General features: G+C 63.5%; 2 protein-coding genes and 1 long non-coding RNA gene across 5 annotated transcripts in view; 2 read left to right on the top strand and 1 right to left on the bottom strand.

Moving 5' to 3' along the window:
- Positions 1-20271, top strand: part of SORCS2 (sortilin related VPS10 domain containing receptor 2) — a 386735-nt gene that overhangs the window by 220508 nt on the left and 145956 nt on the right. The window lies entirely within an intron of this gene.
- Positions 1144-4915, bottom strand: PSAPL1 (prosaposin like 1). Its single transcript, XM_039838031.1, has one exon. The coding sequence runs from the start codon at positions 4280-4282 to the stop codon at positions 2714-2716; it is 1569 nt and encodes a 522-aa protein (XP_039693965.1). The 5' UTR covers positions 4283-4915; the 3' UTR covers positions 1144-2713.
- LOC120582748 (uncharacterized) lies at positions 17236-20221 on the top strand. Its single transcript, XR_005647625.1, has 2 exons — positions 17236-18025; positions 19867-20221. It is a non-coding gene; the product is annotated as an uncharacterized LOC120582748 (long non-coding RNA).

The following is a 20271-nucleotide window of genomic DNA, read 5'->3' on the forward strand; positions in this document are numbered from 1 at the left end:
CGCAGACGCAGACCGGGCGGGCGTCCCGAGGCGGGGCTGGCTGTCCCCGCACCCCTGCACGCCGCCTCTCGTGGCCTCGGCACCAGCAATCAGCTAATGCACTGTCCCCCAGCTGTTTAATCGAGAAGGAATTTGATGAAGGAAACGATAAAACAGTGGCCGGAAGCGGTTGAGGGGCTGACGGGGGGAAGGCAGTGGGCCGCGTCAGCCCTGAAGTCACGGTGCGCCTTAGAGGAGACGCAGAAAGAGAACAGGGCGTGGTCGGAGGCGGGCTGGGGACAGGACGAGCGCCCCCCCGCCCCCCGCCCCCCGACTGTGCCTGAGTGAAGCCGGCCCTCCCGCACGTGGCCGTCCGTCCCCTCCAGACGTGCGTGTCACCCAGCATTCGAGCAATGAAGAAGCGGGCAGGGGTCGGGGCGTGGTGGAGTCAGGCCTTGAGTGCAGTGGCTGCGAGGGTCAGAGGCACGGCCGCCTGCTGGCTGTGTGACCTTGGGCGGGTCACTGACCCTCTTGGCCTCTGTTCCTGCCTCTGAGATGGGGCGATGACGGCGCCTTCTTGTGGGGGTGGTTGAGGATGAGGAGTGAAGCCAGGCAGAGCTCTGGGGCCGCGCCCGGCCGGGGTGCGGAGCAAGCCCCCTGTAGGTCCCCCGGAGGTCATTGTCCTTGGACGGCCGCCACGCGAAGGGTGCGCTGGCTGGGCCGGCATGCAGCCTCGCCTGTACAGTGTGCCGGTGGTGGCAGCCGGCTCCCAGGCCTGGGGTCGGGGGAGCAGAGGGAAGGAGCACGTGGAGACGCCACCTGCCCGCCCGCCACAGGCAGCTTTGGGCTGGGGACGGGGAGAGCTCAGGGCCAGAGGGTCCAGGAGAGCGTCTCAGCTCTGCATGTGGGTCACCTGGGAGAGGTGGCACTCATCTCCTGGGCTCTCACAGGCCAGCCATGTATGACTAGTGACATCCCAGGAAACTGACTTGTCACACAGCTGTCAGCAGGTATCTCCCCCAGACCAGGCCAGAGGAGGGGCTACAGCTCCATCCTGTCAGACAGGGGACACCTGCCGGCAGACTGACAGCCTCTAGGGCTGGGGACCGTGGCTCCTGCACAGTCCTTCCGTTTGCAAGTCCATCCGTCACTAGGCTCCGTGTTTGGAATCCGACACGGCTGCTGGCTTCCCGTGGCCACATCCGGGCTTGCGGGTCGATGCGACATTATGATTACCAGCTTCTCGCCATCCTCATCCTGGACAGGGCTGACCAGGGGACCCAGGCCCAGCCAGCACCAGGAGTCCAGAGACTCGGGCCAAGTACACCTGTGTTCCCAGGGCAACGGTGGGGGCCTGGGACATTGACCTAAGAGCTCAGGTGTGGCCTTGGAAAAGAGCACCTGCTGAGGTCGCTGTCCACCGAGGCCGGCACTTCTGCTGAGAGCGTTCATCTGAAGGTGACCGCTGGCTGGGCCTCTCTGGGCCAGGCCTCATGGGACGCACAAGCATTTTAGCACTACTGTGTGCCGGCACGAGACACAGCCCCGCGGCTGTCCCCAGGGGGCTCACAGTGCACGGGGGAGACCGATGACGGCAAAGCATGTGAGTGAGGGGACATCACGACGGGTGTCTAAACCAGGCAGAGGGCTTCCCGCAGGAGGGGCCCCCAGGCGAGGCAGCAGGGACGGGGCGGGCAGCTCATGGAGCCGGCCCGTGCTGAGTGAGGGCACAGCAAACATGGTTTGGACACGCCTCAGTTTATTCCAAACGCGTATAGCCAGATTCTTCCGGGGACCCCGAGCTGGGTTTTGCTGGTCCCAGCAGAGTGATGGATGTGGTCTCGGGGCGGGTGGGGGGAAGCTCGTGGACACCTCCTTGAATGTCTCGCTGTCCCCGTGAGGTGGGTCTGATCACTCCTATTCTACAGATTGGAAAACAGGCTCCCGTGGGTAAAGGGCTTTGCTGACCGCCGCATGGCCCCGCAGCCCTGGAAGCCACTGGGCTCTTCCCTGGCTCACTTTTAGCTCCTCATTCAGAGACAGCACAAGCTTTCCTGCTCCTGATGCCAGGTCTGGGGCACGGGGAGAGGGTCCCGTGGTGGCTGAGGCATCGGAAGGTCCTCTTTGAGCCAGGCACCCCTAGGGGACGCAGTCAGAGCCAGCCTCCTCCCAGGAGGGTCCCCAGGAAGGTTGACAGACACCCATGCCTCACGCACCCCTTCGGGCCACCCCAGGCACCCAGATTGAGAGGCTCTGGCCTGAATAAGTGATGCTGCCGTGGATGAGACTTGGTCCCCACCCCCAGCTGCCAGACGAGAGGGATGGGACCCACCTGCGAGGGGGCCCCCCACCTCGGCCTCCGAACGCCCCAGCCGTGCCTCCAGCCTGGCTCACAGCTGGGCATTCATCAGCAAGGTGTGGAGAGGGGGCGTGAGGCCATGCAGGCTCCCGACACCGTGATGGGGGCTGCGAGGGGGCAGTGGCCCAGCACCTGGTTTCAGTCCGTGGGCGACGCCGGTCAGGGCAGAGCCACACTGCACAGTTGGTAGGACGGGGCTCCGCAGGATCAGGCCGTGAGCCCCGCTTCTCTGCAGCCAGCCCGTCTGGAGCCTCGCGTTTCCATCTGTGAAAGGGGAATGAGGACAGCACCCGCCCCGTAGGGTCCCTGTGGGATTCTAGGAGACAAGGGCCTCCAGGTGGGCACTGGCCGGCGCTGGGTCGCCGGCGGCCACGGTCATGCATGCTCTCCCTCGAAAAAGCGTGTCGCTTTCCACATGTGACGCTGGCAATGCTCCACGGCGTCACACATCTCAGCCGCCTCCGGGCTCCTGCACCAGAAGCTGGGGCCCATGACGCACTGATCGGTGCCCAGCAGCGCGCCCCTGGGGGCGTGGCAGGCGCCTGCCTTCGCGCACAGGGCCGCGGGGTCCATCATCTCCATGAGGCTGGCGATGAGCACGGGCTCGTACTCGTCCACGAAGCGGTTACACTGCACCCTGTACAGCAGCGGCAGGATGCTGCAGCCGCCCTTGAAGGCCCGCAGGATGCCGCGCTGCGTGCTCTTGCGGTCCAGGTTGCGGGCGGACACGCCGAGCAACCTCTTGCACCCGTTGCAGAAGCTGCCCTGGTTGTCCCCGTCCAGCAGTGGGGACGGTGTGGTTTCGGGGGCCCTGTGGATGGCCCGGGCCCGCCTCCGGCTGCGGCAGAGCCGGATGGTGTTACACACCTTCTCTGGGGTGATTCTGGTCACAAGCTGCACGAGAGAGGGGCTGTAGGCATCCACCAAGGTGACACACTGCTGCTCGATGGCCTTGGGCATCATTGAGCACACTCGCTCCAGGGCGTGGCTGATTAAGGCCTCGGTGCTGTTGGATTCCAGCCACTGGTCCAGCTCCTGGATCACTTGCAGACACACCTCGCAGGTCAGGCCGGCGTGCATCTGGACCTCGCTCATCTTCCTCGGGGACACCGGCTCCAGAGAAGGGACCCCATCTGCATCAGCCCCGTGAGCCAGGGGGGCGGGTCCCCGCAGCTCCTCACAGAAGCCCCCCAGTCTGCAGGTGTCCTCTGGGAGGACGAGCTGCAGTGTCTGCTCAGCCGGGGCCAGGACCCGAAGGATGTAGTTCTTGCAGAGGAAAACCAGGTCCGGCCCCAGGGACTCACACTGCTTCTCCGTGGTCGCTTCTGCCAAGCTGGATACGTTGGACCCAACAGCATTCTGGAGCTGGGTGACCAGCTGGACACAGTCTCGGCACACAGTGTCCTCGGGCATCTGCGTCGGGTGGAAGCTGAGTGGCCCATGGGTCATGAAGCGGGCCACCGCCTCGGATGCGTCGTCGCCGGGGAGTGGCCCTGGGGGGGCCGGGTGCCCCTGCCGCGGCTGGCAGAGGGTGAGCGCGGCACACAGCTGTGCCGCGGAGCTGCCGGGCGCCTCCCGGAGCATGTTCAGGACGGTCGAGCTGTGGGTGTCCACCATGCCCTTGCATTTGGCCGAAGCATCCTGGCTGGGAAGCCACTCACAAGTCTTCGTCAGCAAAGCCAGGATGTCAGTCTCCGTGGCACCGGGATTCAGCCCGTCGCTGGCGGCGGCCACCACATCCAGGCACACGTCACAGGGCAGGGACCTGGCGCTGGGCTCGGTCCAGACGGCGCTTCGGCAGTGCCCCACGGCCCCGCACCTCGTGGCTGTGTGCAGGTCCTGACACCACACCGCCGGGCCCTTGGTGCATTCCTGAGGGCCCGCGATGGGGCTGGCCAGGGCAGCCCCCAGGAGGCTGGGCAGGAGAAGCAGGGCGCGGAGCATGCTGCACGGTCACTTGGCAGCTCCTGTGCACCCGGCAGCCCAGCTGCTCCTATAAAGCCAGCTGTCCCACAGGGCCCCGGGCATTTGTACCAGGGCCCCGCCCTGGGCCGCCTCCCGCAGCCTGACTCACACCTGGGCCCCCTCGCACAGGCCCCCTCGCAGGGCGCTCCTCCGGGCACACCGTGCGTCTCTCCGTCCCCTGGGTGAACCTAGCTCCAGCTTGTTTGAAAGAAGCACAATTCAAGGGCCCTTTTCCTGGGAAGCCCTCTGCCCCCTCCTGGCGGCAGCAGCTGCCCGGGGCTCCGTCCTGTCCTGACTCGTTGGTACAGCTGCGTCCCCGCCTGGAATGTGGGACCCGAGGGACTGTTTCCCTGCCTCTGGGAGGTATAGAGTCATTCCATCCTTTTCTGCCAGAAGAGTAAGTGGATTCGGTGACTGGCCAGCTCCTGACGCTGCTATTTTCTGTGTTTGGCCCTAAGTGGCATGTCTGGCCCGGCTTCGAGGGTGGGGAGGTGGCCTTGCAGAGCCTTCCGTCTCCATCTGTGATGACAGTGCCGTCGACCTCCCAGGACAAGCCACGACACTAAAGCCACTTGCAACATGGCTTCCCGGGCCTAGTCAGTTTCTTCCTGCTGGAAACCAGGCCACGTGTGGGCTGGGGTGCAGGGGGCGGGACGGCGCTGGCTGAAAGCACTCCCACACGAAAGGGGTTGGTTCTGCTCCTGCGTCCTTGGTTATTATTTTTCTTCCTTAGTTTTTAAAGAGTCAGCACTGGGCAGATGCACACAGTTGTCTGGGGTTAGGGCTTGTCTGTTCAAAGGAGGGGTCCAGAGCCCGCTCCCCGGATCGGATTTCCACGTGCTCACCACCCCCACCGGGCCGCGAGCATGGGCAGGGCAGGGCAGGGCCGATGGTCGGGGGCTGCCCCGGGCCCTGCCCTGTGCCCCGGCTCCGATTCCAGGGTTCTGCGATCTCGGCGGGGGCCCCCCAGCTCTTTGGGCCGGGTGTCGAGGGCTGGGATGGCGGCAGCCTCGGTGTGGGGATGCGGCCAGGCCTGTCCCATCTGCCGCCTCCCGGCCGTGTGCCTGAGAAGAACACGCGGACGGTGGCACCGGCTGGGCCCTCCACACCACTTCCCAGGACCGTGGTTCCTCTTGACCCGCGGCGGGAGTGGCCTCGGACCGCGTGAGGCTGGGCTGTCTCAGCGGCCGGCATGGCAGCTGCTGGGCTTCATCAGCCACCACGGCGGGGCTGCGGGCGCGGGCGCCCTTCCCGAGACGTGCCTGGGTTCATGTCGGCTCACTCGTACGCGCCAGCCCGTCATTCACTGTGTCTCCTGATAGCATGGGCACCCAGTCTCACCCCCTGGGGACCGTGGGCACAAGGGGCAGGGAGCAGAAGGCCCTGGCCCATGGCGTGGACCCCATGCGTGCGGGGGCCCGTGCTGGGAGCTCGGCCGGGCAGTCCGACCTCCCGTCCATCCTCACGGCCCAGCCCCACACCGCTGCCTCGGTGTCCCGCACACGATGCCACTCTCGGTCTGCCGCACGCAGGCCACATGTCCCAGAGGCCGGGCCGTCTCATCTCTGCGCCCCCTGGGCCTAGCGCCCTGCTGTTGAAATAATGAATTTGTTTTTTACTTTTCCAAAGTATATAGGAGGCTTTTCCTCTGCACGTTCTAATTTTAAACTTTTTAATCGAGATGGTTCACGTACACAGGAAGAGGCACAGCACTGTGAGCGTCCAGCCCGGTGACGGGCCACACACTGGGCTGGAAGCAGAGTGACGAAGCCCAGCAGCCCCCGGTGCACCCGCCCGTCACCCCCGTGTCCCGTGTCTGCGAGCGCCGTCCGCGCTGCCGCGTGGAGTCGGGGGGCTCTCTCCGCAGCATGCCACTGGGCGCCTACCCCCCGCAGTGTTCATCTGCTCGTCCCTCGAAGGGCGTTTGGGCCGTTGCCGGCCCGGGGTGGCTGGGACGATGGTGCGCCGCGCCTTTCTATGCAGGCGGTCGGAGGCGCGCTCGGCCCCTGGTCTGCCGGGCTCGGCGCGGGGCGGAGGGGGCGCTGACATGGGGGGTCCTCCGCGCCCCCCGCCCTCAGCCCCGTCCGTTTTGCTCCGATATAATGTCACAGTGAGGGCACGGTTGCAGAAACTGACGAGGACCCCCGTGGCCTTTACGCAGACGCACCGGCCCCGCGTACCCTGGGGTCCTCCCTCCCTCCCTCCCGTTTACGCGCCTGTGCACACACTGTGCGCTTACAGATCCTTTTCCTAACTTGCCGAGACATCGTCCCTTTATACCTAGGCTCCCAGGGACCAGGACCTTCTCACATTTGTCACCTGTCCATACGGCACCGTCATCTTACCCCGCAGCCCCTGTGCCTTCACTGCTGCGTGGTGGCCCGTGCACGGCCACCGTGTCCACCGTGGGCTGGCATCGCGTGGGTTCCAGTGTGGGGTTATTCAAGGTCTCGGTCACAGGTGCAGTGGGCAGAATGTGTGTTTCTGTTGGCTGGGCACCGGGGGAGGGCCTTGCTGGGGCACAGGGTCCGTGTGTGAACAGACGCCCCCGATGACTTTCCTGAAGTGGTGGCACCGGCAACTGTCACCCGGCAGCGTCGCTCCACATTGCTCTGATTTCGGCCCTGTAGAATGAGCAGAAAACGATATGACGAGTGTTGATCTACCAGCCACATTTAACAAATGGCAGGATTTGCTGGGTTTTGTTTTGTTTATTTTTTTAACAAATTCCATTTGTTTAAAGAAGTTACTTACTTTTACTTCCCAAGTACAGACAAGCCTGGTCACAGTGGGGTTAGGGGGCAGGAGGGCGGTGTTTTGTGGGGGAGGGACCCTCATCCAGAGCTGGTCTGGGAGGGGAAGCAGAGGAGGTCGGATATGCTCAGGCTTACCTTGTCAGACAGGGAGTCTGGAAGGTTCTGCCATCGGCCGCCCTGCTGTGCAGGGAGAAGGAGCAGCCTTGTGTACACGGAGTGACAGGGACATCTGGCTCCAGCCCCAGACCCCTGGGCTTGTGGCCTGAGTTCCAGAATGTCTGCCCAGAGAGCTCTGGCTTCCTGTCCTCTACCCCTCCGCTGTGGTCACGCTCGACGCTCCCCCGCCCACTCCCAGGCTGCCCCTCTTCCTCTCCGCCCTTCTTCCGAGTGACACTCCGGTCCCCTGCCCAGGACCCAGGACGGTCACTCCTTTCGCACGTATTTTTGTGGCCTTTGGAGAGAGCTGGGGGCTCGCGGGGGAGGAGGACAGACGGGGAGCAGATATTCCTGTGTGGGTGTGGGGGGCAGCCCAGGAAGGAGTAAATGCCAAGCGGCCATTGTGATGCCAGGTGGAAGCGTGTCCCCTGGATCAAAGAGAAAGCAGGACGAGGGGCCAGAGAAGAGAAGGGGCTGTGAGCGCAGCGCTGGGTGAGTCCCCAGGGGACAACACCCAGGGGGAGCGGGACTGGGGTGAAGGCCCCGTGGTGGACGCTGCTGCCCCTGGTGCAGTGGCCAGGAGGCAGGGAGGCGCCAGCACCCGTGGAGTGCGAGGCTGGACAGCCCCCCGCCCCTGACCGCTGAGCCCCTTGGAGGGGTCATCGGCTGCTTCTGAGAAGGATCCATCCAAGTACTGTTTGTGTGGGGTCGGCAGAAAGGACGCCCAGGTGGGGGCAGGGGCAGGGCAGCTGAGGCCAGGGTTAGGGCGTCCTCTAGAGCGGCACCCCAGTCCCCGGAGAGCCCCCAAGCCAGGCCTGGCACCTGCAGCGCAGAGGCTGAGCGTGGCCTGGCGGAGCCGGGCAGGGCGAGGTGAGAGCTGCCAGGGAGCTGTGTGGGAGGCGCATACCTGAACCCATACCTGAACCAGGTGCGGGCGCGTGGGTGAGGGGGCCGGGTTGGGGGCGGGGCGGGGCGGCGGGATTCCTGAGCAGGGCTGGAGGGGAATGCCGGCCTGACAGCATCTTCCGAGCCCGAGGTTGGGCTGGACCTCACCACCAAGCCCCAGGTGAGAACTGGGTCGGCAAAGCCTGCTGAGCCGAGCCGAGCCGAGCCGCGGTCTGCGCGTCCGCCCTCCTCCGCGGACGGTCAGTCACCGCCCTCCCCGCACGCTGAGACACGTGCTCCGCAGGGGTGAGGGGCGGCGCCTGCAGGGGGTCAGGGGCCACAGGGCATTGTCATTCCAGAGACAGCACTCCGCGAGATGCAGGTGCGGTCCTCGTCACCCCCTGGGGGCCCCCTGGGACTGGCGGAGGACTCGGTTTGACTGGAACAACAGAGCGGAGAGACCACGCCCACAGCCAGTGCCCGCGCCGAGGCCAGGGTCTGGGATCCAGGTGTCGGGAGGCCGGGCTCTGGGGGAGGGCCCTCCTCCTCTCCCGGGTCGGATTGCGACTGGCACTCCGTGGGGGTCCCTGGACTCGTGGCGGCATCACACCAGTCCCCGCCTCTGCCGTCACGTGGCCTCCTCCCTGTGTCTGTGTCCAGATTCCCCTCCTCTTAGGACACTGGTCATTGGGTTAGGGCCCACCTTGCTTCAGTGTGACCCTGTCTCAAGCAGCCACGTCCACAGATTAGGTCACATTCATAGGTACTGGGGGTTAGGACGTCAACCAAGCTTTTAGGGGACACGATTCTTTCTATCCACAGCATAAGGAGTCTGGGCACCGCTGACCTTGACCTTGAACTCTGGCTGTGGTTTGCATCCAGCCTTGACCCTGGACAGACTGGAGGCAAAGAAGCCCCTTGTGTGGACAGCATCTGGGGCTCAGGCGAGGCCCCTGGGTGTTGGTGGAGCACCTGTGATGTGCCAGCCACTGGCTGCTGTTTGCGAAGCTCTTCTTAGTACATGTCGAGCCTCACAGGCGTGGGGCTCAGCTCCGGTCACACAGGCCTGAGAGCTGGCGGCTGGGAAAGGCAGACCCGAGTTCCTGGCTCCTGCCGCCCCGAGCCGTGGGTGGCACAGAGTCTTCCAGCTGCAGTGGCTGCAGCTCCGAGCTCTTAGGAGCCCATCTTCAGACTGGGGGGCCATAGAGCCCCGGGGTGGGGGGTGGCGTAAAGACCGGACTTCGGCGTGTAGACACAGGATTTGGGGACAGTGAGGGCCAGGGCCCTAGACACCACACCCCAGAGCCTGGGGACCTTACATCCTAGTCTCAGGACACCGCCGTGGCTTGAGTGTCCCCTGTGTTCCCAGCACCCTGGGTCGTCCTGTGCTGCCTCCCTCCTGCGTCCAGGCCCCTCCCCGCACGGGTGCTTTCCGCAGTGGGGGCATGCCAGCCTCCCCGGGCCAAGCTGCAGCTCCAGGACGAGTTAAGGTGACAGCTCCGACACCTCCCCTAACGCCCGACAACCCCTCAACACCTGACACCCCCCCCCACCGACAAACTCACTCCCACCCCCGGACGGTGCCCGTGGAAAAGCACCTGTGAGAGCTGGCGGGGCCTCACTTGCTGCTCACGTAGGTGGTTTCACCCCCATGGGCGAAGGGAGAAGCTGGTGACACGGGTGGAGTCCCCTCACTCCGATGGGAGGGGGACACAGGCGCGAACGGCTCGCGCCCTGTTCACATCACGTTACTTTGAGGCACAGATTCAGCGCTTTAGTGAGCACCTACTGTGTGCCGGGGGCTGTTCCAGGCACTGGGGACATTTGGGTTAGTGACGCGGACAGAGCCCCCATGCTCTTTGGAGTCAGCAGGCATACTAGATGGGGTGCGAAAGGAGGAAGGTGTTGAGTGAGGGGAAGAGAAGGTGCAGAGTTTTGGGGAGGTGTCGGTCAGTGTCGGGGGGGGTGTCGGGCGTCGGGGTGTCGGGCGTCGGGGGGTGTCGGGGCGTCGGGCGTCGGGGGGGTGTCAGGAGTTGGGAGGGGCGGGTAGGGAGGCCTCGGCGTTTCGACAGTATCTGAGTGAAAGCTTGGAGGAGGTGTGGGCGGGTGCCAGGTGTGCAGCAGGCAGCGGGACCAGCCTGTGCAGAGGTCCCGAGGCAGGTGGGGGCAGGGAGAACGGGGAGGCCGAGCTGGACGCCGGGAGAGCCGGTCAGGGCGAGTTAGAGGCCACCGCCGGTTTCCAGGTGAGAGGCGACGGCGGCCTGCGTGGCAGAGGCGGGCGGCTGGCCGTGCGTTCTGCATCCGTCTGACCAGAGCCAGCAGGACGTGCTGCCAGCTGGCCTGGAATGTCAGGGGCCCGCCAAGCGTTTGACCTGAGCCCATGGGCAGCTGGTCTGGGGGCGGGAGACGGGCCGGCAGACCTGTTGGGCTGCTGTTGTGACATCAGTGAGAGGCGAGTGCTGATCCACGGCGCGGCTCGGAGGATGGAGAAGGGACACGGAGGACGGGGGACGGGGCCATCGCCAGGGCCGCGAGGGCGAGGGAGGGGGCAGGGGACGAGGGGGAGCCCCAGCTGGTGTGAGGGGACAGCCGGCCCTCCTCCCAGGAGGGAGGGGAAACGGTGGCTTCACGATGGAAGGGGCAGTAGTGGCACTTGTCCCCGGTTCTGGAGGCCGGGAGCCTGGGACCGAGGTGTCGGCAGGGCTGGTTCCATCCGAGGCTCTGGGGGGCTCTGTCCTGCGCCTCTCTCCCAGCTGCTGGGGTTCGCAGGCAGCCTTGGCGCTCCTGGGCCTGTAGACACATCACCCCAATTTCTGCCTGCATCCCACATCGCCTTCTCCCTGTGTCTCCGTGTTCGAATGTCCCCTTGTTATGAGACACTAGTTATATTGGGTTAGGGCCCCACCCTGTTCCAGTGTGACCTCGTCTTAAGTGATTACACGTGCAGCTTAACCCGGTCCGGCCATCTTCTGAGACGGGCCCCCGGCAGGCCTCGCCACACGCACTCCCTTGGGGACGGCACTGTGGTTGGGTTCCCCCAGGAGACCCCGAGACAAGGCACAGACAGCAAGTGATGTGTTTGGGGGGCACAGGGGCCGTATGAGGGGAGGGGGCTTTGTGGCCAGACGGGAAGGCAGCAGCACAGGGCCTTTGACGAGGAGTCACTGGGCATTTGTCCCCCACTCCCGTCTACCACTGGTACAGGGACAGGCCCCTCCCTCCCCTAGTTTCCCACAGCCTTCCAAGCGTCTGGCCGTCAGGGTCGAGACCATGAGTCCAGGGCTCCCTGCTCCACCATGCTCGTGCAGCAGCGTGGCAGGCCTGGCCCTCCGTCCTGAAGTCCCGGTGTCTGAACCAGTTCATCGACCCAATTATTGGTCCTTGGGCAGGAAGACTCCACTCGAAGGGGAAGGCCTGTAGTGAGGGGCTGAGCGGGGGGCGGGGCTGGGGACACAGGGACCTTTCTGAGAAGCACCATGGCAGGAGGTTCCTTTTCGTTTTGCAAGACGAGGGTGGGGTCCGTGAGAGAGCGGAGGTGCCCGACGGAGGCGCCGGGCCGGGGGCCCCTGTTCTGGCCCTTAGAGGGGCTGCCGGCCCTGACGGTGCTCGCTGTCGGGACCTGGTGATGCCGGGGCCCTGGCTCGTGGGACCGACCTCACGGTGGCTTGTCCTCCCTTTCTTTGTCACCGCACTCAGGACCCCGTGTTAACTGTGCAACTTTTAAATACGATAGCTTCTCTAAGACAACCTTGTGAGGCGGATCCCAACACCCATCCTCAACCAGATGAGAAAACAGATGCTCAGAGAGGTCGAACCACCGTCCTCGGGTTCAGCCAGCGTGTGCGTAGCTGTCTGCGATCGCTTTTTATTCCTCCCAGCCTGGAAACAGTTGCGTTTTCCGCGGGGGTTAGCCACAAGTCAGAATTAGATCAATCCACTTATTGGGCTCTCAGACTTCAAAACAAGGCCATCCAAGTGAGCATCCGGGGTCCTCAGCCAGGGAGGCAGGCTCGGGACAGGGACCCGGGCTCCGGGTTCCTGCCACCTGCCCAGAGGATGCAGAGATGGGTCCTAAACTAACACTTCGCCATCAGGAAACAGTTCGAACTGTGGGAAACAATGTAACTGACCTGGGACATTAGGCAGATGTTAACGTTTTGCAAATGCGTTTCGTTTCGCAAATGTGTTTCAGACTGTTGAAAGGGAACCCTTAGGGACTCTGCAGAGGCGTCCCCCTCCCCCACCCCGTGACCTCCGCCCTCACGCTGATGTGTTCCAGGCTCGTCCACGTTTTCGTGGCTTCACGGCATCCACCCGTGTCCATAAACAAAGGATGCCTCTGCGCTCTGCTTTCCGTCCACACGAGTGGCCGCAGCTGACTGTCCGTCAGAGTTGTGTTTATGAAACGGGTCCCTGTTGAGAGGTGGGACTCCAGTGTGTGAATAACCCAGTTCATCTGTTTCCCTTCAGGGGTCACTTCGTGCTTTGTTCCCCCGTAGTTTTGCTGTTATGGCCAGTCTCACAGCCCGCGAGCGTCTCGGGTGTGGCCCTCAGAGCCGACTGCACGTCATGGGCGTGGCCAGGTAGAGGGAAAGACTGGACTTCAAGTTCACGTACCCACAGGGAGATTTCTGCTTTCCTCCTCCCTCTCCCCCACTAGCACCCCCGTAAGGGACGTTCCCAAAGACGACCAAGATGCAAAGCCTCGTTTTTGCCGCGAGCTCATGGGTGGGGGAAACTTCTGCATGGTGCTGTGCCTCTGTCCCTCGACAGGGCTGCCACCACCCCGAGCTTTGCTCAGACGGGTGGTGCGTGGGGCACAGTGTTCAGCTTTGGCATTGTCTGTTCGCTCATTGAGTCGCTGACTCGTCGATCTGTCCGCGGAGCCTTAGTTGGAGCCTTAGTTGAGCCTTAGTCGTCACGTGGGTGGGCGCATGGGCTGGAACCCAGGCCCCTCCCCCACGTCCTCCTCCACATCCCCTTCCCCCGCCGGCCCCCGAGGTCAGGCCCCTTGTAGGTGGATTCTGAGTTTTCCCCAGAGGTCTTCGCCCTGGAAAATGACTCTAGTTTTCCAGGAATCCGATGGCCGGCCAGACATTCCTTCACACCCGAGACCCCGCGGGAACCACCCCCTCTCGCCCAGAGGGAAGTTCATGAGGAAGGCACTGGGGCCAGGTGGGGAGGGGCGGCCACTGGGAAACATCTGGAAATTCTTGGTCCTTGAGGTTAGTTAAACAAAACTGTTTGCCCCCCTCCTCACCCCTCAAACCACCCAAAGATGGGGGCCCACAGGACAGGATGCACGGGGCAGGCTCGTCTTCCTGTTTGCAGTGAAGGTTTCTCTGGGGTGACGGGGGTCCTGTGATGGTGAGGGCGGGGCCTCACAGATCCGGCTCCGCCCGGCTCGGGTCTGTGGACCTGCTGTGACCCCAGGCCGTCTGCCTGCCCCGCCTGACCTCAGTTTCCTCCTCCGTGTCCGGGGTGGGGTGGGGTGGGGTGGGGTGGGGTGAGTGGAGGGTCTTCTCTGGCTCACAAGTCTCACCTGGTGGCACCAAGTGCCCAGGTGTCACACTGCTGAGTGCCGCCCGCTGCAGGGGTGGAAATCAGTCGGGAGGGCCCACCTCTGTCCCTAGTCCCCCGGCCTTTCCCTGATGCCGAGGCCCCAGCAGTGACTGGGCTTGATGAAGACCCTCCCCCCGCCATGCCTGCTCAGCAGTGGCCGGCCCGGCTAGCTGATCCGTGCCCAGGGCTCCCTGCCTTCCCCACCAGCCACACCATCTGGAGGCCCCTTGCCCCGCCCCCCACCACGCTCGGCACAGCTGTAAGTTCTTTGCCTAATGATCCAACCTGTGGCTGCTCCGCCCAGAGCATATGTGCCCCAGGCGTCCAGGGCTCTCTCAGCTTGTGTCCAGCACCTGAAGGGGGCCTGGCACGTGGGAGGTGTCCCTCAGCCACAGAGTGAGTGAGTGAGTGAGTGAATGAGGGAATGATGGAGGGAATGAATAAATGAAGTGATTGGTAGAATGAATGCATGAAGAAATGAATGAGCGAGCGAGTGATTGAAGTGACCTGGGGCCCAACCCAGGCCCTCAGCAGAAGAGGCAGCCGGGCCTGGTGGCTGGGAGGCCCCTCCACAGACCGGCTAGGAGCTGTGATCTATCCCACGGCCACACTGTGCCTCAGTTTCCCCCATCCAGAATGGGAAGGCAGTTTCCAGGGTCCACCCACTCAATGACAGACCTCGGAGGAGCATCCTGAGCCAGTCCAGTGCAGGGAGTTCCCAGCTCCCGGGAGCATGCCGGAGGCCTGCTGCATCCAGACCCCGCCGAGCAGGCCCGCAAGGAGTCAGGGGGCCAGGCCGAGGGCGGGGCCCAGCGGGGCAGCTGGCGGCATGGTCAGGAGGGAGGCCTGAAGCAAGGCCGCGCTGGTGGGGAGGCAGCACATCGGGGGTGTGATGGTTTGTGCTGGGCCCTTGGCCTGTCACGAAGGGCCTGCCACACAGCCCTGAAACCCCCTGGTGGGAGGGCTGTGTGTGCCTGTGACAGCCAGGTAGAGACAGGCAGAGGCAGACAGGGGCAGACAGGGAGGGGCAGAAACCTTTTAAGGAGCTGTGGGGTGAGTCCTGCTGACAAGACAAGTAGGTTCCCCGGGGGCCCTGGTGCCCTCTGCCCTGCTGACCTGCAGGATGAGGGGACGGCGAGGGCCTGGGGCTGTCCGCCCCCCCACCCCCGCTCGTCTCGGCTCACCCTCCATCACCCTGGCCTCTTCCCTTCTTCCTCCTGTGGGGATTCATCAAAGCCTCTTGTCACACTGGGCATCACTTTCCTCTCCTGTACATGGGACATTGAGCCTCCTTGCTGGGGTCCATGAGAAGCCTGGAGCCTGGCCTGTCATGGGCACTGCCAGGACGGTCAGCCCAGGATACTGCCCTGTCACACGGGCAGTCGTGGGCGAGAACCACTCTCCTGGGGCTGCGGCCGGAGCGAGGTCAGCCAGACCAGCTGGCTTGGAGCCTTTGTTTGGCCGAGCCCTGAACCAGTTCCGCCTGCAGTTGTCATTGTCACCAGTCCTGGGAACTGGGGCGTAAGGGCCGTCTCCCAGGGGCTCGCAGCTTCTTGAGGGGGCAGCATAAGGAGATGCTCTTCTCCTGGTTTGGTCCCGAGGCACACGGCATCTAAAAGGACCCCTCCCCACCACACACACACACACACACACACACAGCCAAAAGCATATATACATGCACACGCAAAGACGACACACGCAGCACACACACATGCACACATATGCACACATGTTCACACATACATATGTGCACACATACATACGCATGCACACAGCACACACATGCACACACGGACACACACATATGGACACACGCACGCACACGCGCACACACACACAGTTGCTGCGGAGCCATTCCCGGTGGGAGTTTATTACCCTCCATCCCAGCATGTTCCCTTGGACCCGTAGGTGGCCTCGGGCAGACAGGCCACTGGGTTTTGCCTCTGCCCAGGCTCCTGCCTCCCTTCGACTGGTGTGGCTGCCTGCCTTCCGCCCCTCCCCGACCCCCCACTCCCCCGGGCCAGCGGCCTGGTGGCCAAGACTGAGTGTAACCAGATTTATGTCCCTAGGCAGACCCGTCTTCCTGCACGGGGCCGAGGACAGTCCAGACCTGGAGGTGGGGCTGGGCCGTCGTGTCTGGGAGGGGAGAATCCTGAGTCCCGGAGACCATGTGGGGCCGTTGGGGTGTCTCCTTCCTTTCTTTGGAGAGAAGGGGCTCACCCAGGTGGTGGTGAGAAGGCCCTGCCACCAGATGCTGTGTGGCCTTCTGCAGGTGACTCAGCCTCTCTGGGCCTTAGAGGCACCAGGTGGAGGGAGCTGCTTCTGACCAGCTCTGACGTCTGCTCCCCCTCCCGCCCCTGCGGGGGCCCGATGCCAGGTCAGTGCCCGGGTGCCCCTGGGCAGCCACCGTCACAGAGCCGGTCCTGCCTGCCCACCTCCGGACCCTCACCGTCCCCACCTCCGGACCCTCACCGTCCCCACATGTCACACCTTCCCCCTCGCATTCACTCAGCCAAGCCTTAGAGGCTCCTCTCAGGTGACCCCAAGGTCTTATTCCTGGGGCTCCTCCCTTCCTGTTTTCCTCAAAGTGCTACGCTCCCAGCATTGCTGAGCCTTGCCTCCTTCTGTGCCTCCACCTGGAAGGTTCTACGCCCTGTCCTCTCTGCTTGCCAAAAGCTAAACTGTTCTCCCAGGTTCGGCGAGTGGGGACCCCCACCTGTGTGCTCCTGAGCCCCTGGACCAGAGAGCAAGGTTCTTGGGGGTGGGGGCCATGTGTGGCCATCTCTTTATCCCCAGCCCCTAGCCAGGACTTATCTGCCCTGTGCCTCAGTTTCCAGTTTTGCAAAATGGGTCAATAGTAGGACGTGTTTCATAGGGTTGCCAGGTAGACAAAGCGAGTTAACGCACAAAGCAGTCCGAGCGGCGCCTGGCTCAGCCACGTGGGCGTCGGGGGCTGTGTCACTCTGCTGGGGCCACCATAGCAAGTGCACAGACACTATGGTATCCCAGTCCTGGGGGCCGGAAGTCCCAGGTGGAGGTGTCGGCAGCGTGGGTCCTCCTGAGGCCTCTCCGCTTGGCGTGTACCCGTGTAGACAGTCGCCCTTCTGGGTGTGCCTCCGTCCTGACCTCTTTGTATGAGGACACCGTCGTGTTGGATTAGGGCCCACCCATCTCACCTCATTTTACCTCGATCACCTCTTCCAAGACTGGATCTCCAATTATAGCTCCATTTCGAGGGGCTGGGGTTTAGGGCTTAAATATGTAGATGGCGGGAACGGCTCGATTCAGCCCATAACTGAGATTTGTGAGGTGACTGAACGAATGGAGTTATGCTAATGAGACCCCCCTTTCTGCTCAAGAGGTCTCCGGCCCACCAAAGGCTGGCGCTGCTTTATATTCAGGGCAAGTTGCAAGCCCTCCCTTACGTGCATTTCACCCCCACTGTCCCCATCCAGACACGTGTGTGTGTGTAAAAGGCAGGCAGGTGTGCAAGGCTGCCAGTTGTAAAAAAAAGGCAGGTGTGTGTGTGTGCGCAGTGTGTTGGGGGGGCCTTCCTTTTGAGGCTGGAAACTCGGGTGGGAGAGAACAGTCCGCGGCGGAGCCGGGAGCAGGGGGCAGCTTTTCCCAGCGGCCGTCCCCGCCTGGGACAGCAGGGGCAGATAGGAAGGGGGCTCGGAGGTGCCAGCGCTCGGATTTTCGCTCTTGGAAACGGGAGACGTCAGAACCTTGGGTTTTCTAGGCCCTGGAGCCTTTGCTCAGTGGCCAGGGACGCTGGGGGCCCGTCTCCGGCCACCGTCTCACACAGGCGAGCCCTGGGCTTGGGGGTCTGCAGGCCTCGCCCCCCATCCCGCCCTGATGTTGAATAGTCTTGACCTTGGTGAGCCCCTTCAATGCTCAGGCTCTGCTTTGCCCCCCGGAAGGGGCGCTGGCCCCCGGCTTGTGGGGGTAAGAGGCGGTCAGTGGGGAGGCCCCCACGCCCCGTGACCAGCTTTTTGTGCCTGGCGTTTGGCCCTGTATTGGTGCCCACCTTTCTGTCCTTCCCCGCTCCTCGGCCCCCAGGCCTGCCTTAGGGCCTGGCACCAGTAGACGCTCAACAAAAGTCACTCGCAGAGAGTTCCCTTTGCCTCCTCGGCCCGCCCCGGAAGGCGCTTTCATCCCCGAGCATCCTGTTGTTCGGCCCGGATTCCAGCCTCACATGTCAGAGCTGCTCGGCCTGGGTCGCAGGCGACTTTATTCCACAAAGGACAGCAGCCAGGCCTGGGGCGGAGGCCCAGCCTCTGGCAGGGAGGGATGACAGTGCTCTGACCTACAGCAGCTTTCGGCCAGGGAGCCACATGCCCCAGTGGACACTGCTCGCTGACAGGTGTGGGCCCGGGGCGAGGTGACTCATGGCCGGGACGGTGCCAAATGTGTTTTCCTTCTGTCTCTGCCTGGCTCGCTCAGCGTTCGTGGCCCCTGGGGAGAGGCCGGGGGGAACGGGGAGCTGCAAGGCTCTGCGTTTCAATTCTGAGCTAACGTGTTTGGCTGCTTGCTGGGCCCCTGCGGGGGTGGGGCCTGCAGAGGGGGCCTGGGCTCTGAGTCCCTCTGTACCACGAGCTCCCAGAGGTCACGGGGTGGGGGTGATCGCTGGCCTGCAGCTGCTGGGGGTGTCTTGGTGATGGGCACACCCCAAACAAACCTGCCCGTTCGCCTGGGTGAGTGGACCCCCGCTCCCCGCCAGGCATCACAGGCGGCACAGGGCTTCTGGAACAATTCCTGCGGGGGAAGCCCCATCCAGGAAGAGGGAGCAGAGCCCGGCCTGGGGAAGGGGACCGTGTCCACAGAAGCATTGCCGGGACAGGGCGGGCAGGGGAGTTTGAGGTCAAAGGGCAGGGGCACGGGTGAGGACACTGAGCCGTGAGTCCTGGGAAGACACTGAAGGCCGCTGAGTGAGGGACGCCCCCGCCCCTCTCCGGGGTGCAGGCTGTTGGACGTGAGTTCTGGCTTACACATCAGCACTGTGCTTTCCCCGCTTGTCCCCCTGAGTCCTCTGGGGGCCCCTGAGCCGAGGATGGTGTGGGGGAGCGGGTCTGAGTTCCCACTTTCCCTTCCTGTCCCGTTTGTCCTTACCTCCCACCCCCACCCCCTGCCCGCGCCAGGCCGCTCACTGCCATCTCATCCCTGAAGCTTGTGCTTCCGGTAAGACTGTATTTTAGACAAAGGGTCCTGCTTCTTAGATCTGTTAAAAACCTTTGCGTGGCCGAGAATTCACAATGGGAAAGGACACGATCGTCAGTAAGTGGTGCTGGGAGCGCTGGACGGCCACAGGCAACAGGGCGGAACTGGGGTGCACAAGCGTGAACGTGGACGGATTAAAGCTGTCATCCCTGCGTTACAGACGGAGAAACTGAGGCTCGGGGAGGCGCCCTCGAATTCCAGGAAGGTGGAGGGAAAGGCCTGCCGGCGCCAGCGTCGGTGCCCTCTGCTGTGCGCCTGTGCCCAGCCCAATGACATTCTGTGACGGCCTCTCGAGAAGCCTGTGCCCCGGCCCCCTCCCGCCCTACTCCGGGCTCCCGTAGCCTGCCGGGGCGGTGGTGACGCTCGCCACTCTGGATGACACTTGTCTCTGGGGCCCTTCCCCCCACCGTGCAGCGGGGGCTGATTAAGCTCGGCCCCCAGATGGGGTGAAGCACGGCCTACACGTTCCAGGGTGCTTAATGCCCTGCGTCCTGCCCTGCCAGGACCCACCTGGGCACTAACCAGCAGACCACGGTCTGCGGCCAGAGCAGCCCGGAGGGTCCGCACGCGCCAGGCCGAGGCCCGGACCTCCAGGGGCTAGTTGGTGGAGAAACAGCCAGCATGGCAGCATCAAAACTTCCCACAAAGGGCCCCATTCCCATTTCATTATACACGGCGTCAAAAGCATCTCTCCCCTTTGGCTCTGACAAGCCCTGTCGCACCCCGCACGCAAAGCCACTGTGGTAGCCTAGGCCACACGGTGAATTTCCATGTCCCCGGGAACTGCGGCAGGCTTCCCGGAGTGGCACGGGCAGCTGAGATGTGGCAGGACTGGTTTCCTGGGGGTGGGAATCTGCTGGGAGGCAGGAAGACAGCACGCTGTTCCGCTCTGGGGAGTGAGTCGGCGCAGCCCAATCCCCACGCTGCCGGACGTTGCGTTTTGACATCTGCGGCCAGGACCGGGCTGTGAACGCGTCACCTCCCCAGGGCCTGGGCCAGCGCCTCCGATACCCACGCCGGTGGTTCAGCTCCTCGGTGCCATGCCTGGGGAGGAGACTGCGTGTCAATCAAGGGTTTTCTCTCTCCCCCCTTCTCCCGTCTCCCCACCTCCCACTGGGGCAGCGACAGAAATGGCCGGGCCACAGGCGGCTCTAAAGTTTGCCGGAATGTTCCCCAAGACGCCCTGCCAAGAATGTCAGAAGGTATTAGAGACGCTGATGTCAGGCCTGAGGAAGTGGCGATTTAATCAGTGGTGTGGTTTTCTCCCCAGATTAAATGATTCATCGTTTCCTGGTTTTTAATAAAATAATTACTGCCTTTGCTTTTTTTTCTCTACTGTAAAGGGACTTATTTCATCTGAATGTGGAAGAAGCTGTTACGTCACCCTCTGAA

This window comes from Pteropus medius, unplaced genomic scaffold, assembly GCF_902729225.1.
Source record: "Pteropus medius unplaced genomic scaffold, Ma_sr-lr_union100, whole genome shotgun sequence".
In the NCBI taxonomy this organism is placed as follows: domain Eukaryota; kingdom Metazoa; phylum Chordata; class Mammalia; order Chiroptera; family Pteropodidae; genus Pteropus; species Pteropus medius.

Excerpts from the sequence above, each read along its gene's own strand:
- PSAPL1 (XM_039838031.1), bottom strand. The coding sequence starts at position 4,282 with ATGCTCCGCGCCCTGCTTCTCCTGCCCAGCCTCCTGGGGGCTGCCCTG.